The sequence below is a fragment of the Aulonocara sp. 'chitande type north' Nkhata Bay genome, linkage group LG6, assembly GCF_057382095.1.
Source record: "Aulonocara sp. 'chitande type north' Nkhata Bay isolate Kocher_YH1m ecotype deep benthic linkage group LG6, A_spYH_male_GT1.1, whole genome shotgun sequence".
Lineage (NCBI taxonomy): Eukaryota > Metazoa > Chordata > Actinopteri > Cichliformes > Cichlidae > Aulonocara > Aulonocara sp. 'chitande type north' Nkhata Bay.
In genome coordinates, this window is record NC_141349.1 from 5,428,027 (window position 1) to 5,447,531 (window position 19,505).

General features: G+C 39.7%; 1 protein-coding gene across 3 annotated transcripts in view; it reads left to right on the forward strand.

Annotated features, from left to right (window-relative positions):
* The window catches only part of ttbk1a (tau tubulin kinase 1a), a 51,924-nt gene that overhangs the window by 15,643 nt on the left and 16,776 nt on the right, over positions 1-19,505 (forward strand). For 2 of the 3 annotated variants that reach the window (XM_086294732.1, XM_086294733.1), the window contains exons 7-14: positions 5,557-5,622; positions 6,209-6,301; positions 7,000-7,125; positions 7,206-7,360; positions 7,587-7,791; positions 9,076-9,248; positions 9,945-10,285; positions 12,839-13,020. In XM_086294732.1, the coding sequence (XP_086150858.1) occupies positions 5,557-5,622; positions 6,209-6,301; positions 7,000-7,125; positions 7,206-7,360; positions 7,587-7,791; positions 9,076-9,248; positions 9,945-10,285; positions 12,839-13,020 (1,341 nt within the window). Of the gene's footprint in view, positions 1-72; positions 166-5,556; positions 5,623-6,208; positions 6,302-6,999; positions 7,126-7,205; positions 7,361-7,586; positions 7,792-9,075; positions 9,249-9,944; positions 10,286-12,838; positions 13,021-19,505 lie in introns of all 3 variants that reach the window. The other variant, XM_086294734.1, reaches the window with a different exon arrangement.

Consider the following 19,505-nt stretch of genomic DNA (forward strand, 5'->3'; position numbering starts at 1 on the left):
ATGTTCTGATTTTTTTCTTGTTTTCTTCTTATCAGTTCAATGTGATTTATGTTCACCTTTTTTATGTTTCAGTGTTGTGTTTGTCTTTCTTACAGTTCCTTTGGATTTATGATTTTGACGTGCATGCCTCCTGTTTCTCCATCATCTCCATGGTTACCCAGGGATGTGAGTGGTTTCTATAGTGACAGATGGGTCACAGCCACATCGAAAGCTACGCACCAAAGTGAAAGCTGAATTAAAAAAGAAAAGGAGCAAACATGACATAATGTCTACTAAGAGTTTTCTAAAATCCACATATAAAAATAATCATGATCGTTACAATAACTGTAATGAACTGTGAATGTGCTAGAAGCCCTATCAGAAAATGGTCTGGCAGCACAGAGAATTTAGGCACTAAATTATACAACTTGTACTTGAAAGTGAAATTCAGATTTGATTTTTGTCCGGGAAAAAAAACCCTAGATGGTGGACAAAAACCTAAGTATACGGTAAGTCAGTTCTATAAACTAAAAAAGGACACAATATAAATTGTTTTTTCAAATTTATGTAGGTCATGAAGCCATCATGAAATTTCTGTTTTTATGGGTATTTTAATTTGTGTATTTCTACTTGTATTTATCCATGAGTTTCCCTCCCATGTAAGGTAGGACATTATTAAAAGAGAAAATATCATGTAGATTTTATGTAGATAACAAATTTTTGCACATACATGCAAACTTTGATGGGCTCGTCAGTGATATTTGAGGGTTCAATATCTTCCCCAAGGACACTTTGACATATAGACAGCAGGAGTTCCATCTTCTGAGTAGAAAACAACCTGTTCTAGATCATGAGAAATAAAAAACCAAGAAAATTTGTGACTGCCATAGATGACAATTGAGTCAGTGAGGAGTATAATGGGCCCATCCAGGAGTTGTGACTGAAACAACTGATAATACAACACATAGTACAACGTGAACTACTAAATCCTATGTCCCTTTCTGCAAATTGCTAACAAAAATGTCAGGGTAGTTTCAGACTTCTACAGTTGACTTCTACTTATTTAAATGTGTATAATTTAAAACTTAGACATTCATAAAAAAAGAGTGTAGTTCACTTTATGTTTTTGTTAACAAGTAACTTGAAAATGGTCACTGTATTGAATTTTTAAATGTTAAATGGACTTTTATCCACCTGTCAAGTACAGTGGTGTGAAAAAGGTGTTTGCCCCTTTCCTGTTTTCTTCTTTTTGTCACACTTAAATGTTTCAGATCGTCAACAAAAAAATATATAAGACAACGATAACATCAGTAAACATAAAATGCAGTATCTAAATGAAGGTGTTTATTATTAGGGGGAAAAAATCTAAACCTAAATGGCCCTGCTTGAAAACTTGGTTGGGCTGCTCTTAGCAGCAACAACTGCAACGAGCAATTGTGATAACTGGCATCAAGTCTTTTACAGCACTGTGGAGGAATTCTGTCCCACTCATCTTTGCACAACTGTTGTATTCCAGCCACACTGGAGGGTTTTCGACTATGAACCACCTTTTTAAGGTCATGCCACAGCATCTTACCTGGAGGTCATGACTAGGCCATTCCAAAGTCTTCATTTTGTTTTTCTTAAGCTTTTGTGTTTTGGCTGGTTTGCTTTGGATCATTGTCCCGCAGGCAGAACCCAAGTGCGCTTCACCTTGAGGTTACAAACAGATGACCAGACATTGCCCTTCAGGATATTTTAGTAGACAGCAGAATTAATGTTTCCATTTATCACAGCAAGTCTTCCAGATCCTGAGGAAGCAAAACATCCTCAGACCATCACCACCATATTTTACTATCGGTATGATGTTCCTTTTCTGAAATGCTACATTACTTTTATGCCAGATATTTGTCATATCAGTCCACAGAGTATATTCCCAAAAGTCTTAGGGATCATCAACATGTTTTCTGGCAAAACTGAGACAAGCCTTTGTGTTCCTTTTGCTTAGCAGTGGTTTTCGTCTTGGAACTCAAATGGCCACAAAGGCCATTTCTGCCCAGTGTCTTTCTTATGGTGGAGTCATGGACGCTGACCTTAACTGAGGCAAGCGAGGCCTTTAGTTCTTTGGATATTGTTCTGGGATCTTTTGTGACCTCTTGGATGAGTTGTCACTGCGCTTCTGGGGTAATTTAGGTTGGCTGTATACTCCTGGGAAGGTTCACCACTGGTCCGTGTTTTTGCCATTTGTGGATAATGGCCCTGACTGTGTTTGGTTGGAGTCCCACAGCTTTAGAAATGGCTTTAAAACCTTTTCTGGGCTGAGAGCTCTCAGTTACTTTGTTTCTCATTTGTTCCTGAATTTTTTTGGATTGTGGCATGATGTCTGGCTTTTGGGGAGCTTTTGGTCTACTCCACTTTATCAGGCAGGTCCTTTTTAAATTGATTTCTTGATTGAGAACAGGTGTGGCAGTAATCAGGGCTCAGTATGTCTAGAACAACTCAACTTAGCTTTCCAAAGATGTGATATAGATTTTTATTCTGACATTTCAGAATTATACAAAAAGGCCCTTTTCAGGGAACACAAAATGGGTTAACAATTTAAAGCTGTTCCGCAGCAATGGAGGTTGATCAAGCCTTAAAAGCTGGTGCTACTAATTCCTACAGGTGTTGTAATTTTTCTAGATTACTTACAACCCCCTCTGTCTGTATAAAAGCAGTGGTGGAACACACTGTGGTACCATACCCTTGTGAGCTTTAGTTGAACAATATTGTACGGCAAAAAGTAGTGTGTTGCCACAAAGATGTCAAGAAAAAGAAAATTAACAATGGAAGAGAGACAGACCATCATAGCACTTAAAAGAGTATGTCTTTTCTACAGAGAAATTGCAAATAAAGTCAAGGTGTCAGTGAGTACAGTTTCCTTCATCATCCAAAGGCACTCAGAAACAAACTGACAGCAAGAGGTCTGACAGACCCAAAGACACAACTAATTCAGAGGACAGCTTGTTTGATAGGTGGCTCGCAGGACAACAGCTTTGAGCACAGCTTAATAGTGGTCGTATAAGCAAGTCTCAGTTTCAACTGTGAAAATAAGACTTCAAGCTGTAGGTTTGACAGGATGAGTTGCAGCAAGAGAGCCATTGCTAAGACGTGAGAATAAAACAAAGGGACATGCCTGGACACCGCCATTGGACTACTGAAGACTGGAAGAAAGTATTATGGAGGGATAAATCAAAATTTGAAATCTTTGATTCATCATTCAGGATCTTTGTACACCGTCGAGTAAGCGTGAGGATGGTTCCACAGTGTGTGGCATCAACTGCCAAATGAAGGAAGGAGGAAGTGTGATGATCTGGGGCTGTTTTGCTGGATCCAGGGTCAGCACCCTGAACCAAAACAGCTACCGCAGCATTCTGCAGCGCCATGCAGTACCCTCTGGTATGCACCTAGTTGGTCAGGGGTTCATCCTACAGCAAGATAATGACCCAAAACATAAGTCCAAGCCATACCAGAACTACCTCAGGAAGAAATAACATGATGGTGAGCTTGAAAACATGAAGTGGCAGCACAGTCTCCAGATTTGAACCCCATCGAGCTGGTTTGGGATGAACTGGATGGAAGAGTGAAAGCAAAGCAACAGACAAGGTCCACATTTATGGGAACTTCTGCAACAGATATGGGAACAACTTTCTGAAGAATATTTGATTTCTATTGTAGAAAGAATGCCACGGGTGTGTTCAGCTGTTATAGCTGCCAAAGGTGGCTGCTTTGATGAGTCAAAGTTTAGAATATATTTTGGTCTATAAATTGATTCCATGATTTCTTTTTTAACTCCAATTGCTTATTTGTACTATGCTTTCATTTCAGAGTGCAACGGGCCAATACACTGCATAGTTTTCAATAAAAAATTTGAAAAACTTGTGTGTTCTTAAACTTTCGTCCTGTAGTGTAGGTTTGGATTTTTTTCACTCTTAACAATAAACACCTTAATTTAGAAACTGCATTTTGCATTTATTTCTGTTATCCTTCTAATTAATCTAATTAATTAATGTGTGGCAGAAGCAAGTACTTTTTTATGGTGAGACTAAAGGCCCTTTCACAGCGGATGTCTGAAATCTCAAAAATTGAATGTGTCAAGAATATTTTTCAGGCTCACCAAGTCAAGTATTCTTACTCATTAACACCACCAACACAAATTTGTGGCATTTATTTTTTCGAACCAAATCGATTTTTCCAATTTTTTGGGATACCAATGAATAGATCTGACTAAGATCACTGTATTTGGCAACAAGTGCACTAATAGCACAAATCTTGCACCTTTACTGAGTATACAAGGATATGGTAATAGTAAAATGATACAATTGTGTTCCCAAATCTGCTAAAAAGACTTCAAACTGCCTCTCTGACATCCTGAAATATGTACGAATGCAGCTCCAATTCTGGGATCAAACCATAATATTCTCTAGCAGCCGCCCTCTTGTGGGAACTGGATGAACCCAGAATATCAGTTTGTTCCTTTTCTCGTTTAGGAACATCAGGACCAGTTCGTTATCCCTTCATCACAACTTCATTTTTTTCTGTCTGTTTTTGAGGATGAATTTTACGCACGCATATACGCATATACGCACGTTTGGTTTGTATATGGGTTACATGGGAAGATCCGTAAAATTTGGAATTTCATGTTGTTTTACACAACAAATTCAGTGTGCCTTTAGACTAACTGTCCAATAAATGTATAGATAGAAAAGTACATAAAGCAATTTATTAATTGATGTAAATCTAAAGACTCAAAGTTGAGTCATAAAAATGAATAAAAGTTAATTGTGTCTTTTTAAAAATGTATTTTTTATCTCATATAGTTATTTATATAAACATATATACATAGATAAAGGCATTACGCAATCTACATATAATATCCAAATGCATAACCAGATTTTAACACTACTATTAAGAATAGGTCATAAAAAACAGCCCAAAAAACAAATTTGAATAATATTAAAGTGGAATTATGTAAATTGATACTTGCGTGTGCAGATCTCTCTGATGCAGTGTGTTCGTCTGCTGGTGTCTTTGTGTCTTATTTTGCTTATTTTTCTTTTGATGTCAGAAACACGTGTATAACGATCACATTGATGTTAAACAGGATTGCATCTGTTTCTTTCTAAAGCTCCTGTACTACAGAGTTATGTTGACACTGGGTTGAATGTTTGATGCTATATATCCACTTGATCGTTTTGTTTACAAGTTACATGTTTTTAATGATTTATTTTGTCACAATACTTACAGTTTATTTTCATGCCAACACATAGGGTATGCTATGTGTTGATATATGTCTATTGGGGTGCCCAAATTTATGCATCTGTCTAATTTTGTTATGATGCATATTGTATGTTAATCCAATAAACTTTATGTTATTGCTGAATCACTACTTTTTCCATAAGGAATGACATATATTAAAAGGAAGCCAATCACCCAATGATAAACACAAATTCAAAAAAAAAATAAGAGAGATTCCCAATCTTTTTCATATTAGTGTAACTGGATGTGAACTGGATGCATGTTGTTGCAACTGCTGACTTTTTTGCATCCTCTTTTTAGCCGAGAACTGTGGCAGGTTTTAGAGGGACCGTCCGCTACGCTTCAGTCAATGCTCACAAAAACAAGGTCAGTACTGTTTGTATGTCTTTAAAGTATAACCTCTGAGTTGGCTGCAGAGTTGGTGGTGAGCCTCTTGTACCTAGAAATGGTGCAAGAGGCTGGGAGAAGCAACATGGATTTGTGAGGTAGAAGTTACCACTCTACCATCTACTGAAGAACACACTGTGGTAGAGGACCTTGGTACTCCCTAGCCCAGAGCTCTCAGTTCAAGTGCATGAGACAGATCATTCTGCTCCTTTTTATTGATAAACAAATATAACAAATATACAGATCAAATTGCCATCGTTGTTCTATATTTATATTTTTGTAGGAATTTTGCCTTTTTGCAGTTTTAATGATTATGCTCCTGAACACACAGCCAATGTGCAGATTTTGTTTACAAAAGTTGCTTCATACTTGTGAAAGATAAATGCAACTCAAGCTAGTCTGATTTGATACTGAAACACCTAACCTTAATGCAATAAATATTCCATTAGATTACCTGTCACCCCACAACACCGTCTTAATTAGCGATTTTAATGACACAAGTCAGAATGTGAACATTCTGTTTAGAATGTTATGCTAACAATGTCTTCCTGTTGTGCTCCTCCAGGAAATGGGTCGCCATGATGACCTTTGGTCATTGTTTTACATGCTGGTGGAGTTTGCTGTTGGGCAGCTGCCTTGGAGAAAGATCAAGGATAAGGTCAGAAGGTTTCTTGTTTCTAGTTTTTATGAGATGAGATAGCCTTTGTATCCACCTTAGTTACTATTACTTGTTTTGGTAGTGCCTCCATGAATCATACAAGGTGTTAAACATATTTAACATTTTGTCCTGCTTCTTTAAATACATCTATGTTTTAAAAACGTCTGTCTGTGAGCTTACATTATCCAAAAAGCAGTCAGAATTTGATCTGTTTTGATCAATGTATATATATGTATATATATATATATATATATATATATATATATATATATATATATATATATATATATATATGTACAAGCGGCAGAAATGAGCTTTCTCCAAAGTTTGGCTGGCCTCTCCCTTAGAGATTGGGTGAGAGGTTCGGCCATCCGGGAGGGGCTCAGAGTAGAGCCGCTGCTGCTCCACATCGAAAGGAGCCAGCTGAGGTGGTTCGGGCATCTGACAAGGATGCCTCCTGGGCGCCTCCTGGGTGAGGCCCCGGGGCAGACCCAGGACACGCTGGAGAGATTATATCTCTCGGCTGGCCTGGGAACGCCTTGGTGTTCCCCCGGATAAGCTGGAGGAGGTGCCTGGGGAGAGGGAGGTCTGGGCCTCTTTGCTTAGGCTGCTGCCCCCGCAACCCGGCCTCGGATAAAGCGGATGAAGATGGATGGATGTATATATGTATATATATTGTTGTCTTTTTTTCTGTTTAGGAACAAGTTGGTCAAATTAAAGAGCGTTATGACCATCAGCTGCTGCTCAAACACATGCCTTCAGAGTTTAAAATCTTTCTGGACCATGTCCTGGCCCTGGACTACTACACTAAACCAGATTACCAGGTAGATATAATAAAAGTTCAGAGGAGCAGTCTAATATTGAGACTTTGATTCACATTCATAAATTTGTGTATTTTTTCCAGCTGCTGATGTCAGTGTTTGAGAACAGTATGAAGGAGCGAATCATTACAGAGAATGAACCCTTTGATTGGGAAAAGGGAGGAAGTGATGTCACGCTGTCAACCAGTGCCTCCACCCAACCACAGCACAACACCCGACCTACTGCAGCCATGGTGGGGTAAGAACAAGCTGCAACCTCCTGTAAAATAAGTCTGAAATAGAAGTGCCAAAAAGGGAAGTTTCTCTAACAGCCACTTGCCATTTTTCTTTGATTTGTAAAGCTATGCAGACTGTATTAGAAATAATTTGGTTAATATACCATAACAAAAAAGTTTTGTAAATTGCAAAAGTATTTCTGAAATAACAGCATCTATGTAAAGATTTGCTATATTCTGTGTCCATAGAGCCATTGTGACTCCAGTTCCTGGAGACCTACAGAGGGAGAACACCGATGTTCAAGACGAGCATCTCAGTGATCAGGAAAATGCTCCTCCACCTCCACCGAGCCGACCCCCTGGGGAAACCGGTGTCCAGCATCCTGGAGAGACTGGAGAAGGCTGGGATGACACAGACTTTAACCGCAATAGACTCAGGATCAGCCTAACCAAGGTATGAACCATCAGTTATAGGTTTTGGTAATGCCACAGTCCCATTAAATCGACCCCAGAATCAGACTCTAGAGGCCTTAGTTAGCATGCTAAGGAGGTACTACAATTAGGAGACTTAAAATGTGGCTTGTTTGGAAGAATTTACAGGAGGGGAAAACCTTGAAAAATAAAAATGGTAGCACAGTTTATATTTGCTAAACTGTGTCAAACCACAAGCCTTCTAGAACATTGTCCATTGGATAGACATGACCAAAGTGGAGGTTGGGCCATAACACAGCATGTCAGTACAAACACTGACTGTCAAGCAGAGTGGTGATGATTTGGGCTTTTTTTTAACTTGGTCCAAATGGGATCATACAACAGATAATGATCCCAAGCACACTAGCTTGGGATCATTATCTACAGCAGAATGACTGTGAATAATCAAGGTTAGCTCTCTCGTCTTGCCTGGAAACACCTCAGTGTATCCCTGGATAACCTAGAGGAGGGGGTCTAGGTTTCTCTGCCCATGGGTAGCAGAAGAAAATGGATGTATGGCTGGACAATTTGAGAGACTGATTAAGCTATAGAGAAAACAATTACTTTGAGTTATTGCTGCTAAAGGTAGTTCTACCTGCTACTGAATCAGGGAGTGTACTTTTTAATAGGACTGCATGAAGTCCTGTGGAAATCCCTGAGATTTCACATGGACTTTTTTCATTAGAAACATAAGCAACATTCTTATGCAATTATTAGTTGATAAAAACAAAAAGTGGATTGCCTGAAAATATTTTTGTCATTACAGCCTTTTAGATGATTCTAAAATGTGTTAGTTGTTTAGTCTTAAGACATTTTGGTTCACATGAACCTTCTGCCAAGTCACTATCAGTGACTGCCCTTAACTCTACCCATATACTATCAGAAAATGTCATTTTTCTTTTTTCTTATTTTTTCTTCTTGCAAGTTTTGAAGTCTTGTACAAAAAAAAAGAATCACTGGTATCAAAATGTATTAGTTTTATCTCCAAAAAACGTTTCTTTTGCTTGTCTCCAAAACATCACGTTAGCTTTTAGGCTTAGGGTTGCTGTTATTTATGCTTCTGACTTAATTCCAGAAAGTTGATTCTGTTCATCTGGACGTAGCATTTTCAGTGGGAGAAACATTTTGTCACTTATCCAAACTCGCTCACCCATTTCCTTACCTGGATGATTGACCATGCATCAAGACAATGTTGACTTAAGGAAGTCGTTTTAGAGTTGCCTTCGAGAGTGTTTAAATGGTTGCTCACTTTTTTATCATTCCTCAGGGGGCTCAGGAAGAGGAAGCAATTCGAGGGGCCTGTCCAGTGTCTCCTGTACGAGGTGTAGGACCCGAGTCCCCAACAGGACAGGGTCGGTCCTTACGATATCGGCGGGTCAACAGCCCAGAATCTGATCGTCTTTCTGCAGCTGAGGGCCGGGCTGACGCCTATGGACAGAGGTGACAGTAAAGTATAGAAAACAACAAAGGTGGTTTTAGGTGAAGAGACAGCATTTCATGTTACTTTTGGTAACAAACAACAAATATGAAAACATTTTCCAGTTTAAAAAATAAACATAAGCCAAACTCAACCTGCCTATTGAAAAATAAAATCACACTAAAGATTAGAATTAATTAATTATGAGGCCTTTGCTCTAAAAGAATTTGATCTCAACTTTTTGAATCCACATAAATCAGAAATGTACAAAAGAGGTTCAACTAGATTTGAATGACTTGGATTTGGCTCTGAGATTTTGCTTGATTTTGATTGTTGAGAATTCATTTGGATACACTCCAAAGACCGAATCTTTTTAATGTGAAACTTGGCTTCAAAGTTTCTGTTACCATGACTTGACTTGGACGTGTCTGAACTGACCGAGGTTTGTAATGGACTTCACATTCTGTATATCATATGTTTTATATGATATGGATCGGTGGTGAACCGAGACTTAATGTTTCCTTTGAAAAATCAACTAGTCTGGGCTATATTTAAAATTGACTTCGTTTTACCCTTAAGAAGTTTAAACCTGAGCTTTAAATTGAACTGAATAATGAAACAAAAAGTTGAAAAAGTATTTTTACCAGGTTGTTAAGCTGTAGAAGAGTCATAGTCCCATATCCTTCTATTTTGTACACATTTGTTTGTGTGTCCACCAGGTCTAGGATGGACATCCTCGGTTCTCCATCTCGTCACGTCTACTCCTCCCAGCCGGCTCAGATGCTGTCTGTTGACCCCGGCTGCCGTGGAGATCGTCAGGTCAGTGGCCGTCAGGAAGTGTCCGTGGCATCCGTCGACCAGGAGGCCCACAGCAACGCCTTTATTCGTTCTGTACCGCTGGCAGAGGAGGAAGACTTTGATAGCAAAGAGTGGGTGATCATTGACAAAGAGGCAGAGCTGCGAGACTTTCTTCCAACCACGTCAGGAACTACTGACGAGGAGCCTGAGGAGCTACGCCCTCTGGAGGAACAGGAGGAGAGGAGGCGACTCAGGGCTGGAGGTAGGAGATAAAAAGAAGCTTTTTAGTCATAAAACTGAAATGAACAGGATAAATATAATAAAAATGGTTGGTTCATCAGAGCAGGGCACTATTTGAAATGTTTCAGTGCTAGTGTTAATCTGAAACCTTAGCTTTGGTGCCATCTTCCATAAGTTTGGTTGTTACCTAGGAGCTGATAGGATAGGAGCCCTGTTCTATTGACAAAATAGGTCTCTTTAAAAGTGGTGAATTCTAAGTGGATTGGAAGCAAGTCTCCATTTTATCAACAGTCATTAATAAAAAAAATAACCTACTGAATTATTAGGAAAACAAAAATGAAAACCAGACTAATTAAAGTGCTAAATCTATCAAATAGAGGCAGAATGAGGGAATTCAACAAATAAAACAAGTGTTTTGATGGAAATTATGAAACATCTAATTGGGTTGTTGTCTGTGACATAATACCACCCTGAAAGTCAGAGCCATTCCTTTTGGGGAAATATTGTATTACAGTTTCTCTCAAATGCTAAAACACATTTCACAAACGTTTCCACCATGTTCCCCAATGTCTAAACACAACACCCTTTTCTAAAGCTACATAAACACAACCACACCTTCCCACTGCAAAACTCAAACATTCACACCAAAAGAGCAGCTTGAAGCTTTCAAAAATGTTAACATTTTAAACATTGTAGACATTTAAAAAGTGGTCACTGTTGGTGGTGAATCACTCTCTGATTTGGTTTGTTCTGTGGAAGCGGACATTGTCCCAAATGATCACATAAATGTGATGTGCGGGCCCAGGATGGTGTTGTTGGCGGTCCAGGAGGATGTCTTTTAGCTCCTCTAGGAAGGTGAGGAGACGTTGGGTGTTGTAAGACCCAAGGACAGCAAGCCCCTCCGAACATTGTCTCGTCAATGCTCTCAAAGTTGACATTATCGGCAATGACTTTGTCTCTGATCTCCCGGAGTCTGATGAGGTTGTTCCCACGAACCATATCCACAATGAGGGTTTCTTGTTCCGCTGCAAATATGGCAACCCTCCCACCTCTATGTGGCATTCTTTCAACTCTAAAGAAAGAAACATGTGTTGTCAATTGACATGTGTTACAATACAGTCACAACTGATTTGAAACCACTAGACTACTTTCACAGGTTTGTAAAACTGTATTGTGACAAAGAAAGCAATCGAGTACAATACCTGTTGTGTTGTCTGAATGCCCTGATAATGGTGGCCACGGTGAACCTACTCAGGTTTGGACGGACTCTTAGTTCTGCTTCAGACATTGTCATGCCATGGTCAATGACTGTTGCTCGCATCTAGTCCGTAATGATGGTGCGAGGTTGTCTTGCTCTCCCTCCTGGACCTTCTCCTCTCCCATGTTGGCCTCCTCCTCTTCCTCGTTGGCCTGCTCGTCTTCCTCCTCTCATTTGAACTCCTCTTCCTCGTTGGCCTGCTCCTCTTCCTCCTCTCATTTGAACTCCTCTTCCTCGTTGGCCTGCTCCTCTTCCTCCTCTCATTTGAACTCCTCTTCCTCGTTAGCCTGCTCCTCTTCCTCCTCTCATTTGAACTCCTCTTCCTCGTTGGCCTGCTCCTCTTCCTCCTCTCATTTGAACTCCTCTTCCTCGTTGGCCTGCTCGTCTTCCTCCTCTCATTTGAACTCCTCTTCCTCGTTGGCCTGCTCGTCTTCCTCCTCTCATTTGAACTCCTCTTCCTCGTTGGCCTGCTCCTCTTCTTCCAGGGCCAAGCGCTTTGAGGGGTCCCAAAAAAGCGCTATATAAATGCAATCCATTATTATTATTAATAACTCGAAGAATCATTCGCTGTAACAAAGTTACGACTAACTGGCTACCCTTAAATTGCTCAACTGCTCGCTAATGTTATCTTTTTTTAAAGACACTGGACAGTTTTGCAGTGGTTGCACAATAATCTCAAGTTAAATTAAATACCTAGATGTTTTAACTCATTTTTTAAAAATACATTAAAGCATAATTATATAAAAGCAAACTAGAAACTGAGACCATTTGCCTTCAAAGCAAACGTTTTAAACTTAAGGCACAACTTTTACTTTGAAATTGAATGTTCTCTGTTTCTGGTTTGCATCACACTTTTTCACTACCACTCAATGGTTCAGTGAATGTTTGCAGACAAGTTGGCATCTTGCAAACTGCAAGTGACTGTGGCAGCCTGTTAGTGACTAACAGGGAGTTGGGCGTTCGTCTTGTAATCGGAAGGTTGCTGGTTCGAGCCCCGGCTCCGACAGTCTCGGTCGTTGTGTCCTTGGGCAAGACACTTCACCCCATGTTTGCCTACTGGTGGTGGTCAGAGGGCCCGGTGGCGCCACTGTCCGGCAGCCTCGCCTCTGTCAGTGTGCCCCAGGGCGGCTGTGGCTACACTGTAGCTTGCCATTGCCTGTGTGTGTGTGAATGGGTGAATGACTGAATGTAGTGTAAAGTGCTTTGGGGTCCTTAGGACCAACTAAAGCGCTACACAAATACAGACCATTTACCATTTACCATAAAGTAAACACAAGGAGGTTTTGACTGCAGAATTGTCTTTGGTTTCCTTTGCAGGAGCGGAGCCAGTAGTTCGTCCAAAGACTCACACGCGGGAGAGCAGCCGGGGGATGCTAACGCTAACAGAGGAGGAGGCATCAAGGAAAAGTGGTGGTAGCCCAGCACAGTCGCCCTGTCATTCTCTGCCATCAGGACGTCCTCGCCGGAGAGAGTCTGAGCCCACTGGACCTCAGAGACCGGTAAGAGACCCAGCCAGCCAATAACACAAGTTTAGTTCTTTGATGGCATGTTTGCGGACAAATGAGCGGGCTTGACGACTGCAAAAGAGGTTTATTCTTTGATGTCAGTATGTGATTCTGACTGCTCAGACACTGACATATCGAGGCATAGTGCACGCTCCGGCTCATTTATCTGCCTGCCAACATACAACTTAAAAGACAAATCCAGCATGATCAGAGGTTTTGCAAATTTATATTCTTCCCTCTTTATCAGTGATGATGATTTACAATTTACTTTAAGAGTCTTTAAAGTGGTGCCAATTTATAAGTTGGTTGTGCAGGAAAAAAACACGTGTTGGAATGGAAACACTTGTTACAAGTGTAAAGGTGCCCTTAGGCATTCAATGGCCACTAAGTCAGACTGTGGTGGTGCTGAGAAACACAAACTGCTGGATAAATTAAGCAAGAAACTTGAATTTAGAAATTGGACACTAATATTTTCTGTTTGTAGACATGAAAGAGCATGTTGAGGCAGACCATTTTTGGAACATCCAGCTGTCCCATCCATCTCTATGTCCATCTGTCCATCCATCCATCAATCCATCCACCTTCTTCAAACTTATCTCAAAACCTTTATTCTTATACTGATGAGTATATATATATTTTTTATCACAATTAGTTAATTCAATCAGTGTTCGCCTTACTAAAATATGATCTAAAGTTAACACACAAACAGACTAGTTAAATTAAGAAATGCCTAATCAAACAACAAGTAATCAAGACGAGGAATATGTGCTTTCCTTCTTCTTCTCTATATCCTTCATATCGTAATCATGGGACTGCTACAGACTTCAAGTGCAATAGAACAATAATGCAGGAATCTGTCTATAGATTGCAGAGAATCAGACAGTCCACGTACTTTTTGGATAATGAGCAAAATATTTCGGGTCATGCTGGACTTGTCCTAAAAAGACCACGGTGATAAGAGGGGAACAGACACCAGACACCTGAGTTTGTTTTCAGATTCGAGGCAGCTCTGTCTTGAGCACCAGTCACATGTACAGTAGTTGTTCTGTTCAATTACCAGCATCCAAAAGATCCTCTGGCAGGTTAAATGCTGACCTTAAAGTAAAGCTGAACTCCGATAGCTTGCTCACAGCTTGTCTTTAGGCTAGATAGCTAATTGTTTTTTTTAGCAAATTTTAATTAGCCAATTTTTAAAATTAAATACTTGTAAGCAATGCTGAAAATACATTGCTTGGTACAGAAAAAATCAAAAAAATCACCAGACCTGGGAAATCAAAACAATAGTAATTTTGATAGGATTTAGCTACAGAGTGAGTCAAATTAAGACAGCTACGTTTTAAAATGCTTTACAGACAGGGGATGTCTATACCAAGTGCCTTAGTTCATTTCTTCCCACCGAATGCCAAGATTTGAAATACTCTCTCTTTTTTTCTGTAGGCTAAATTCTGTTTAATAATCATATTATAGTCTCAAAACCACCACCTTTCTTTGAGTGTTGTTTTCTCAGGTTTGTTGAGTGAAGTTCTAGTATTTATTTAGTCTTTTACTAATTAGTATCTGCCTGTGAGGTGCACCTGTACTAGGCAAATCAACCTTGTTAGCATTAGCTGCTAACTGAAAAATTTACCATCTTATCCAAACATGGCCACTTGTGACAGCAGCTGAAATTCTAACATCAAAAATTCAAAATGCAGAGTTGTGTAAAGTCACAGTAGATTTGTCCATATTTTGTGCGCAATCTATGAGACTGACTTCCATTGGGAGTCTGTCATTCTTTGCATTTTTGCATTGTTGTTCATTGGTAAACTACGGTAAAGTAACTATGGTTAAACAAACTGCAGTTTGTTTCAGATATCTAATTACTGTTGCCACAATCAGCTTCATTCTGACCCAGAATATTACTGATGGTTTGTTTTTTACAACTGCCTATGACTCGTGAAACACAGATTTAACTGTGTAGCTGTGAGACTTGTCTCTTTCTAGTCCTTGAGACAGATTGATGTCTTTTCACACAAACACACACTCACGTCTGGTGATATTGTGATTGGGGAATGTAGACAGATGGAAATTTACTCCAGAATAAAAATGGCCGATTTTCCAGAGATTGATCTCATTGAATACATTTTCAGCTGAAGCTGTACATCCAGTGACAAAATTCCCCACTGGAGGAAGTAAAGGTGTGAAGGTTGTTGTAGTGTTGTGTGGGTGGCATTTACTGTTATGATAGCCTAATCTTTATGTTTAGTTGCGTAACCCTATCATTATTTCAATTGATTGTTTATTTTTCATGATCAAGCTCTTTTCCTAATCTCTGAATTCTGGCTTTGTGACATAACGTTTGAAAAGTGTGTTTTGCAGAAGCAACCAATAATGGTGTTCTTGTCTGGTTATAGGGTGATAAAAAGAAAACACATCTTTCTTGTGCTTTCTTCATGGTGAAATGCAATAGATTTGTGAATGAAAGCTGTAATGTAGATGAATGTTGTTGCAATGGTTGAGTATGTTGAATATTATTATTTCATTTTTGCGTGTTTGGTGTAGGGAAAAAAAGAAAAAATTGTGAAACAAAAAAAGGCTTTTCCAAATGTAAAGCACAATCAAAATATATTTTGTCATGTTAGAGAAGTTTTTCAAAAGTCTGATCATTTTTATGTTGCACTCTGCTCACTGTAATGTCTCATAGATTGAGTCCAAAATAGTTAGCTAAGAAGCCACTAATTGTAGCCGCGTGTGCTGATAGCTGATTGCAACCCGTTGCTTCACTGTTTTGTTGATGGGCAATGTAGGCCTTTCTTTGTCGTGTGAGTGTCCTGCAGAGGTGGCAAAAGTACAGACATTCTGTACTTAAGTAGAAGTACAGATTCTTGAAGTAGTGATTCAAATTCTTTACTCAAGTAAAAGTGAAAAAGTACAGGCTCTGAAATGTACTCCAAGTAAGGAAGTAAAAAGTAGCTCTTTGAAGGACAACTGTGCAAAGCTAACTGAACCTTGTGCTATATTAATGTATTAATGTAATAATAAAATTATATCAGGGAATAAAGACTTTATTTCAGTCTGAATTTGAATTCAAATAATTTAGTCAGGTTGAATTATTTATGTAGAACATGAGCAGAGAAAAAGACAAGCTCTATTTTCTTTCTTTGTACTCAGGAAATGAGTACAGTCAGGGGTTACAGTGGGATTCAGTGGGTGGGGGAACCCTAAAATCAGTTTTGATGGTTCAGTGTGGGGAAAAGAAGCACAGCTCACAATAATTTCTGTTGAGAGCTCCAATAGATTTTCTTAATGAAGAGACTGTGATCTGCTGAACTGCTCTTTGCAGATTTATACACTTGAATTCAACCAGATGTAAGAAGATGTTTCACGAGTGGTCCTGGCTAACTTACATTCTCTGCAATAATAGTTAGGGCTGCCACAAACGATTATTTTGATAGTCGACTAGTCACCGATTATTTTTGCGATTAGTCGACTAATCAGATCATGCATCCATTGGACGTAAAACGTACAGGTTATTGCACCAGCAGCATCTGCTCTTATATAACTATCATTATCTTACAGCTTGAAGTGTTTAAGGTTTGTGCTAACTAAAAATAAAGACAAGATGATAATTTATTAAATTTTAATTAAATTTGCAGATTGTTGTCCAATATGAAAAAACATGAAAAAACATAAACAGCTATTGGGTATGTACAGACCCAAGAGCTGTTTCCCAATTCCTAAGCCGCATCCTTTGAAGGACCTGGCCCTTGCCGTCTACGCAGGCCCGGGTCCTTCGAAGACCAATAAGGCTGGAAGTGCGAGGCTGTGAAATGGGATGGTTTAGCCTTCAGATTTGCATCACCAGCTGTCTCGGTGAAGTTTAATAAACTCAGCCATCTTCTCCTTGTTATCTAAAGTATAACAGGACGTTGGAGTAAATTCTCAGCCATCTCACACTTCTGTTTAAGCAGTTTTCTGTTTGACGTTTATTCAGCTGTGTGAAAACTTAAATCTCAGTCAAACCAATTTACTCAGAAACAAATAAAAAAGCCTTACAATAACAATTTTAAGTTGTCTAAGTGACTTATATATCATGTTTAACCTGAGTAGCGAAAGACCGCAGGGGTCTGAAAACAATGTGCCAGGAGTCCAGTGTTCTTGCTGGCTCTAGTGAGTCTTGACCTCCCAGTCAGTTATCGAGCTGGTGGGTAACAGGCATCTCCGAAAACGTCAGAGCACTTTTGCAAATATGTGATGTCTTGATAAATCGAGCAGATATTTGAAGTTTACACAGCTACATTCTTGCCTGAAAATATCTTAAAAGTTGATTTTGGGACCTAGAAAGAGTAATATTAAAACTTAGTAGCGCTATAAATTCTGGGATAGTTTGGGACATGAAGGATACACCCGACCCATCCTTCATATCTGGGGAAATGAAGGACGCATTTGTCGGCTGCATTTGGAGCAGCCTTCGAATTGGGATCAGCCTTCGTCGCCTGGCTGTGATATAATCGGCCTACAAATGCGGCCTCCAGCTGGACCTTTAGCTAGCAACATGTTGTGCATCAAACTGCACACAAACAATTTGTGTGTTTGCTAATCTTTGTTGAGCTGATAGACGCGCCATATTTGAAATTACCTGCCACTTAAAAAATGTTGTTCCCCTTTATGTTCTTTTGTAGTGCTAGCTAGATGCTAAAGTACTGTCATGTGTTACTGTTTAGCCTCAGATTGATTTGATTATAAGACTATTTTCTCAATTATAATTAGATTAGCCTATACAATACCTTCTCAAATACCCTTTTAATATCAAAATACCTTCTTATACAAATGGTACTGATATTTTTATTTTAGTGGTACAGCTTGTCCTATTTGCTTAACCCAGCATGAAATTTGAAATTTGAATGAAAAGTCTAAATTTTCTTCATTTTTCTTACTAAGAATTTCATGTTTTTAAAAGCAGAAAATTGCCATGACATTCGTGCACATGACGAGTGTATGGAAACCTAAGATCCCAACGACATTATGATTATAAACTTGGCACAAAAAGTAAGGAAATGTGAGTTTGTTCTAGTATTTCTTTATCATACTGCTTCTTGGTAATCAATCCTCTACCTGTTTATTTCCCCTTTAAATGGTGCCAAGTGCGTGAGGAAAATGAAATTCGGGCTTAGCAGAGCTAAGTATGTTGGCTACACCCATGAAAAACTTGCTAAATTGTCTCTTCCAAAGAGCTTATTCTGCTATTGACTCTTGTTTTGAGGTTCTGGTACCCCAGTAACTAAGAATCTGGTGCCTGATTAGCAGTGTCTGTGAGCATGGACCTAGTGGTCCGCAGCGGTCATTGGTTTCTACCAGCTGTCTCTGTGAAGCTGTCAGCTGTCTCTACCATGCCATGTTTGATTTACTTGGATCAGGTCACATGTCATAAGGCAACTTCAAGCTGGTGTTCCACAAAACCAACCACTTTTTGGAGTGAGGCTTATTGGCATCTCCAAGTGAAAGAGCAAGTTTCATATATCAAGGGACGTCAGAGACAGGCTGCAAAATATGTGTCCCAAGAAGATGATACCACAAGAATACGGTTTTCTTACCCCGTCAGCACTTACAAACTGTAGGCTGTCTTCTATATGTTCTATACCAGAACAAACTGCACACAGCCAATCTTCAGTCCCATAGGTCAACCAGGAGGCCTGCCATGACTGTACCCATAGGGTAACAGTTTTTGCTTGAGGCAATGTGATGGTGTGGTGGGTGTTATTGAGATGAGATTCCAGTAGCAAACCCATGTCTCCACAGTCCACCTCGTCCCTACAGTGCAGGGTTTATCAGAGACTTCTTCTTGAATTTGGGAGTGGAGAGGATTGAATGGCCTACCTGCAGTGCTGACCTTGATGCTTAGGTGTGCTGTTTGTGCCAGAATGACCAACACAACCACACTGGCTTACTTGCAACAAATGATGGTTGAAGAATTGGATACCATCCCACAACCAAGCTGGTGACCGGCATGAGGAAGAGGTGGTGCCATGCTGTTGTGGCTATGTATGGTTCTTCCACATGCTGCTGAGGCCCCTGTTTGTTAAATGAATTCGTCCACACGTAAACGGCGTGGTCACTGAAAACGGAGATTTTTAAAAACTCCGGCCAGGGTGGATATTTTTGAAAACTCCGTTTTTGCATTTACGTGTGGACGAGAAAAACTGAGAAAACGCAGCGTCAAAGGTGTGCGCCTTTTTTGACGTCAACCTGTGCGCCACGTTATTGTTTCGGTGAAATGAATTTCTACAATACTGTTACTGTTAATTCTACTCTCTGCAGTGTTTAAATGCTTACATATACACACACAGTTACTGTCCCTCCACACATATGACTCGGTTCTGCTTCTATGCCCCATCCTTGTTTACTATTTCCCACCGAGGCTTCTAGACTTCTGATTGGCCAACATTTCTACACGGTTAGGAATATATCGCCACCTGTTGCTTTGGCATGTTCCTAGCAGC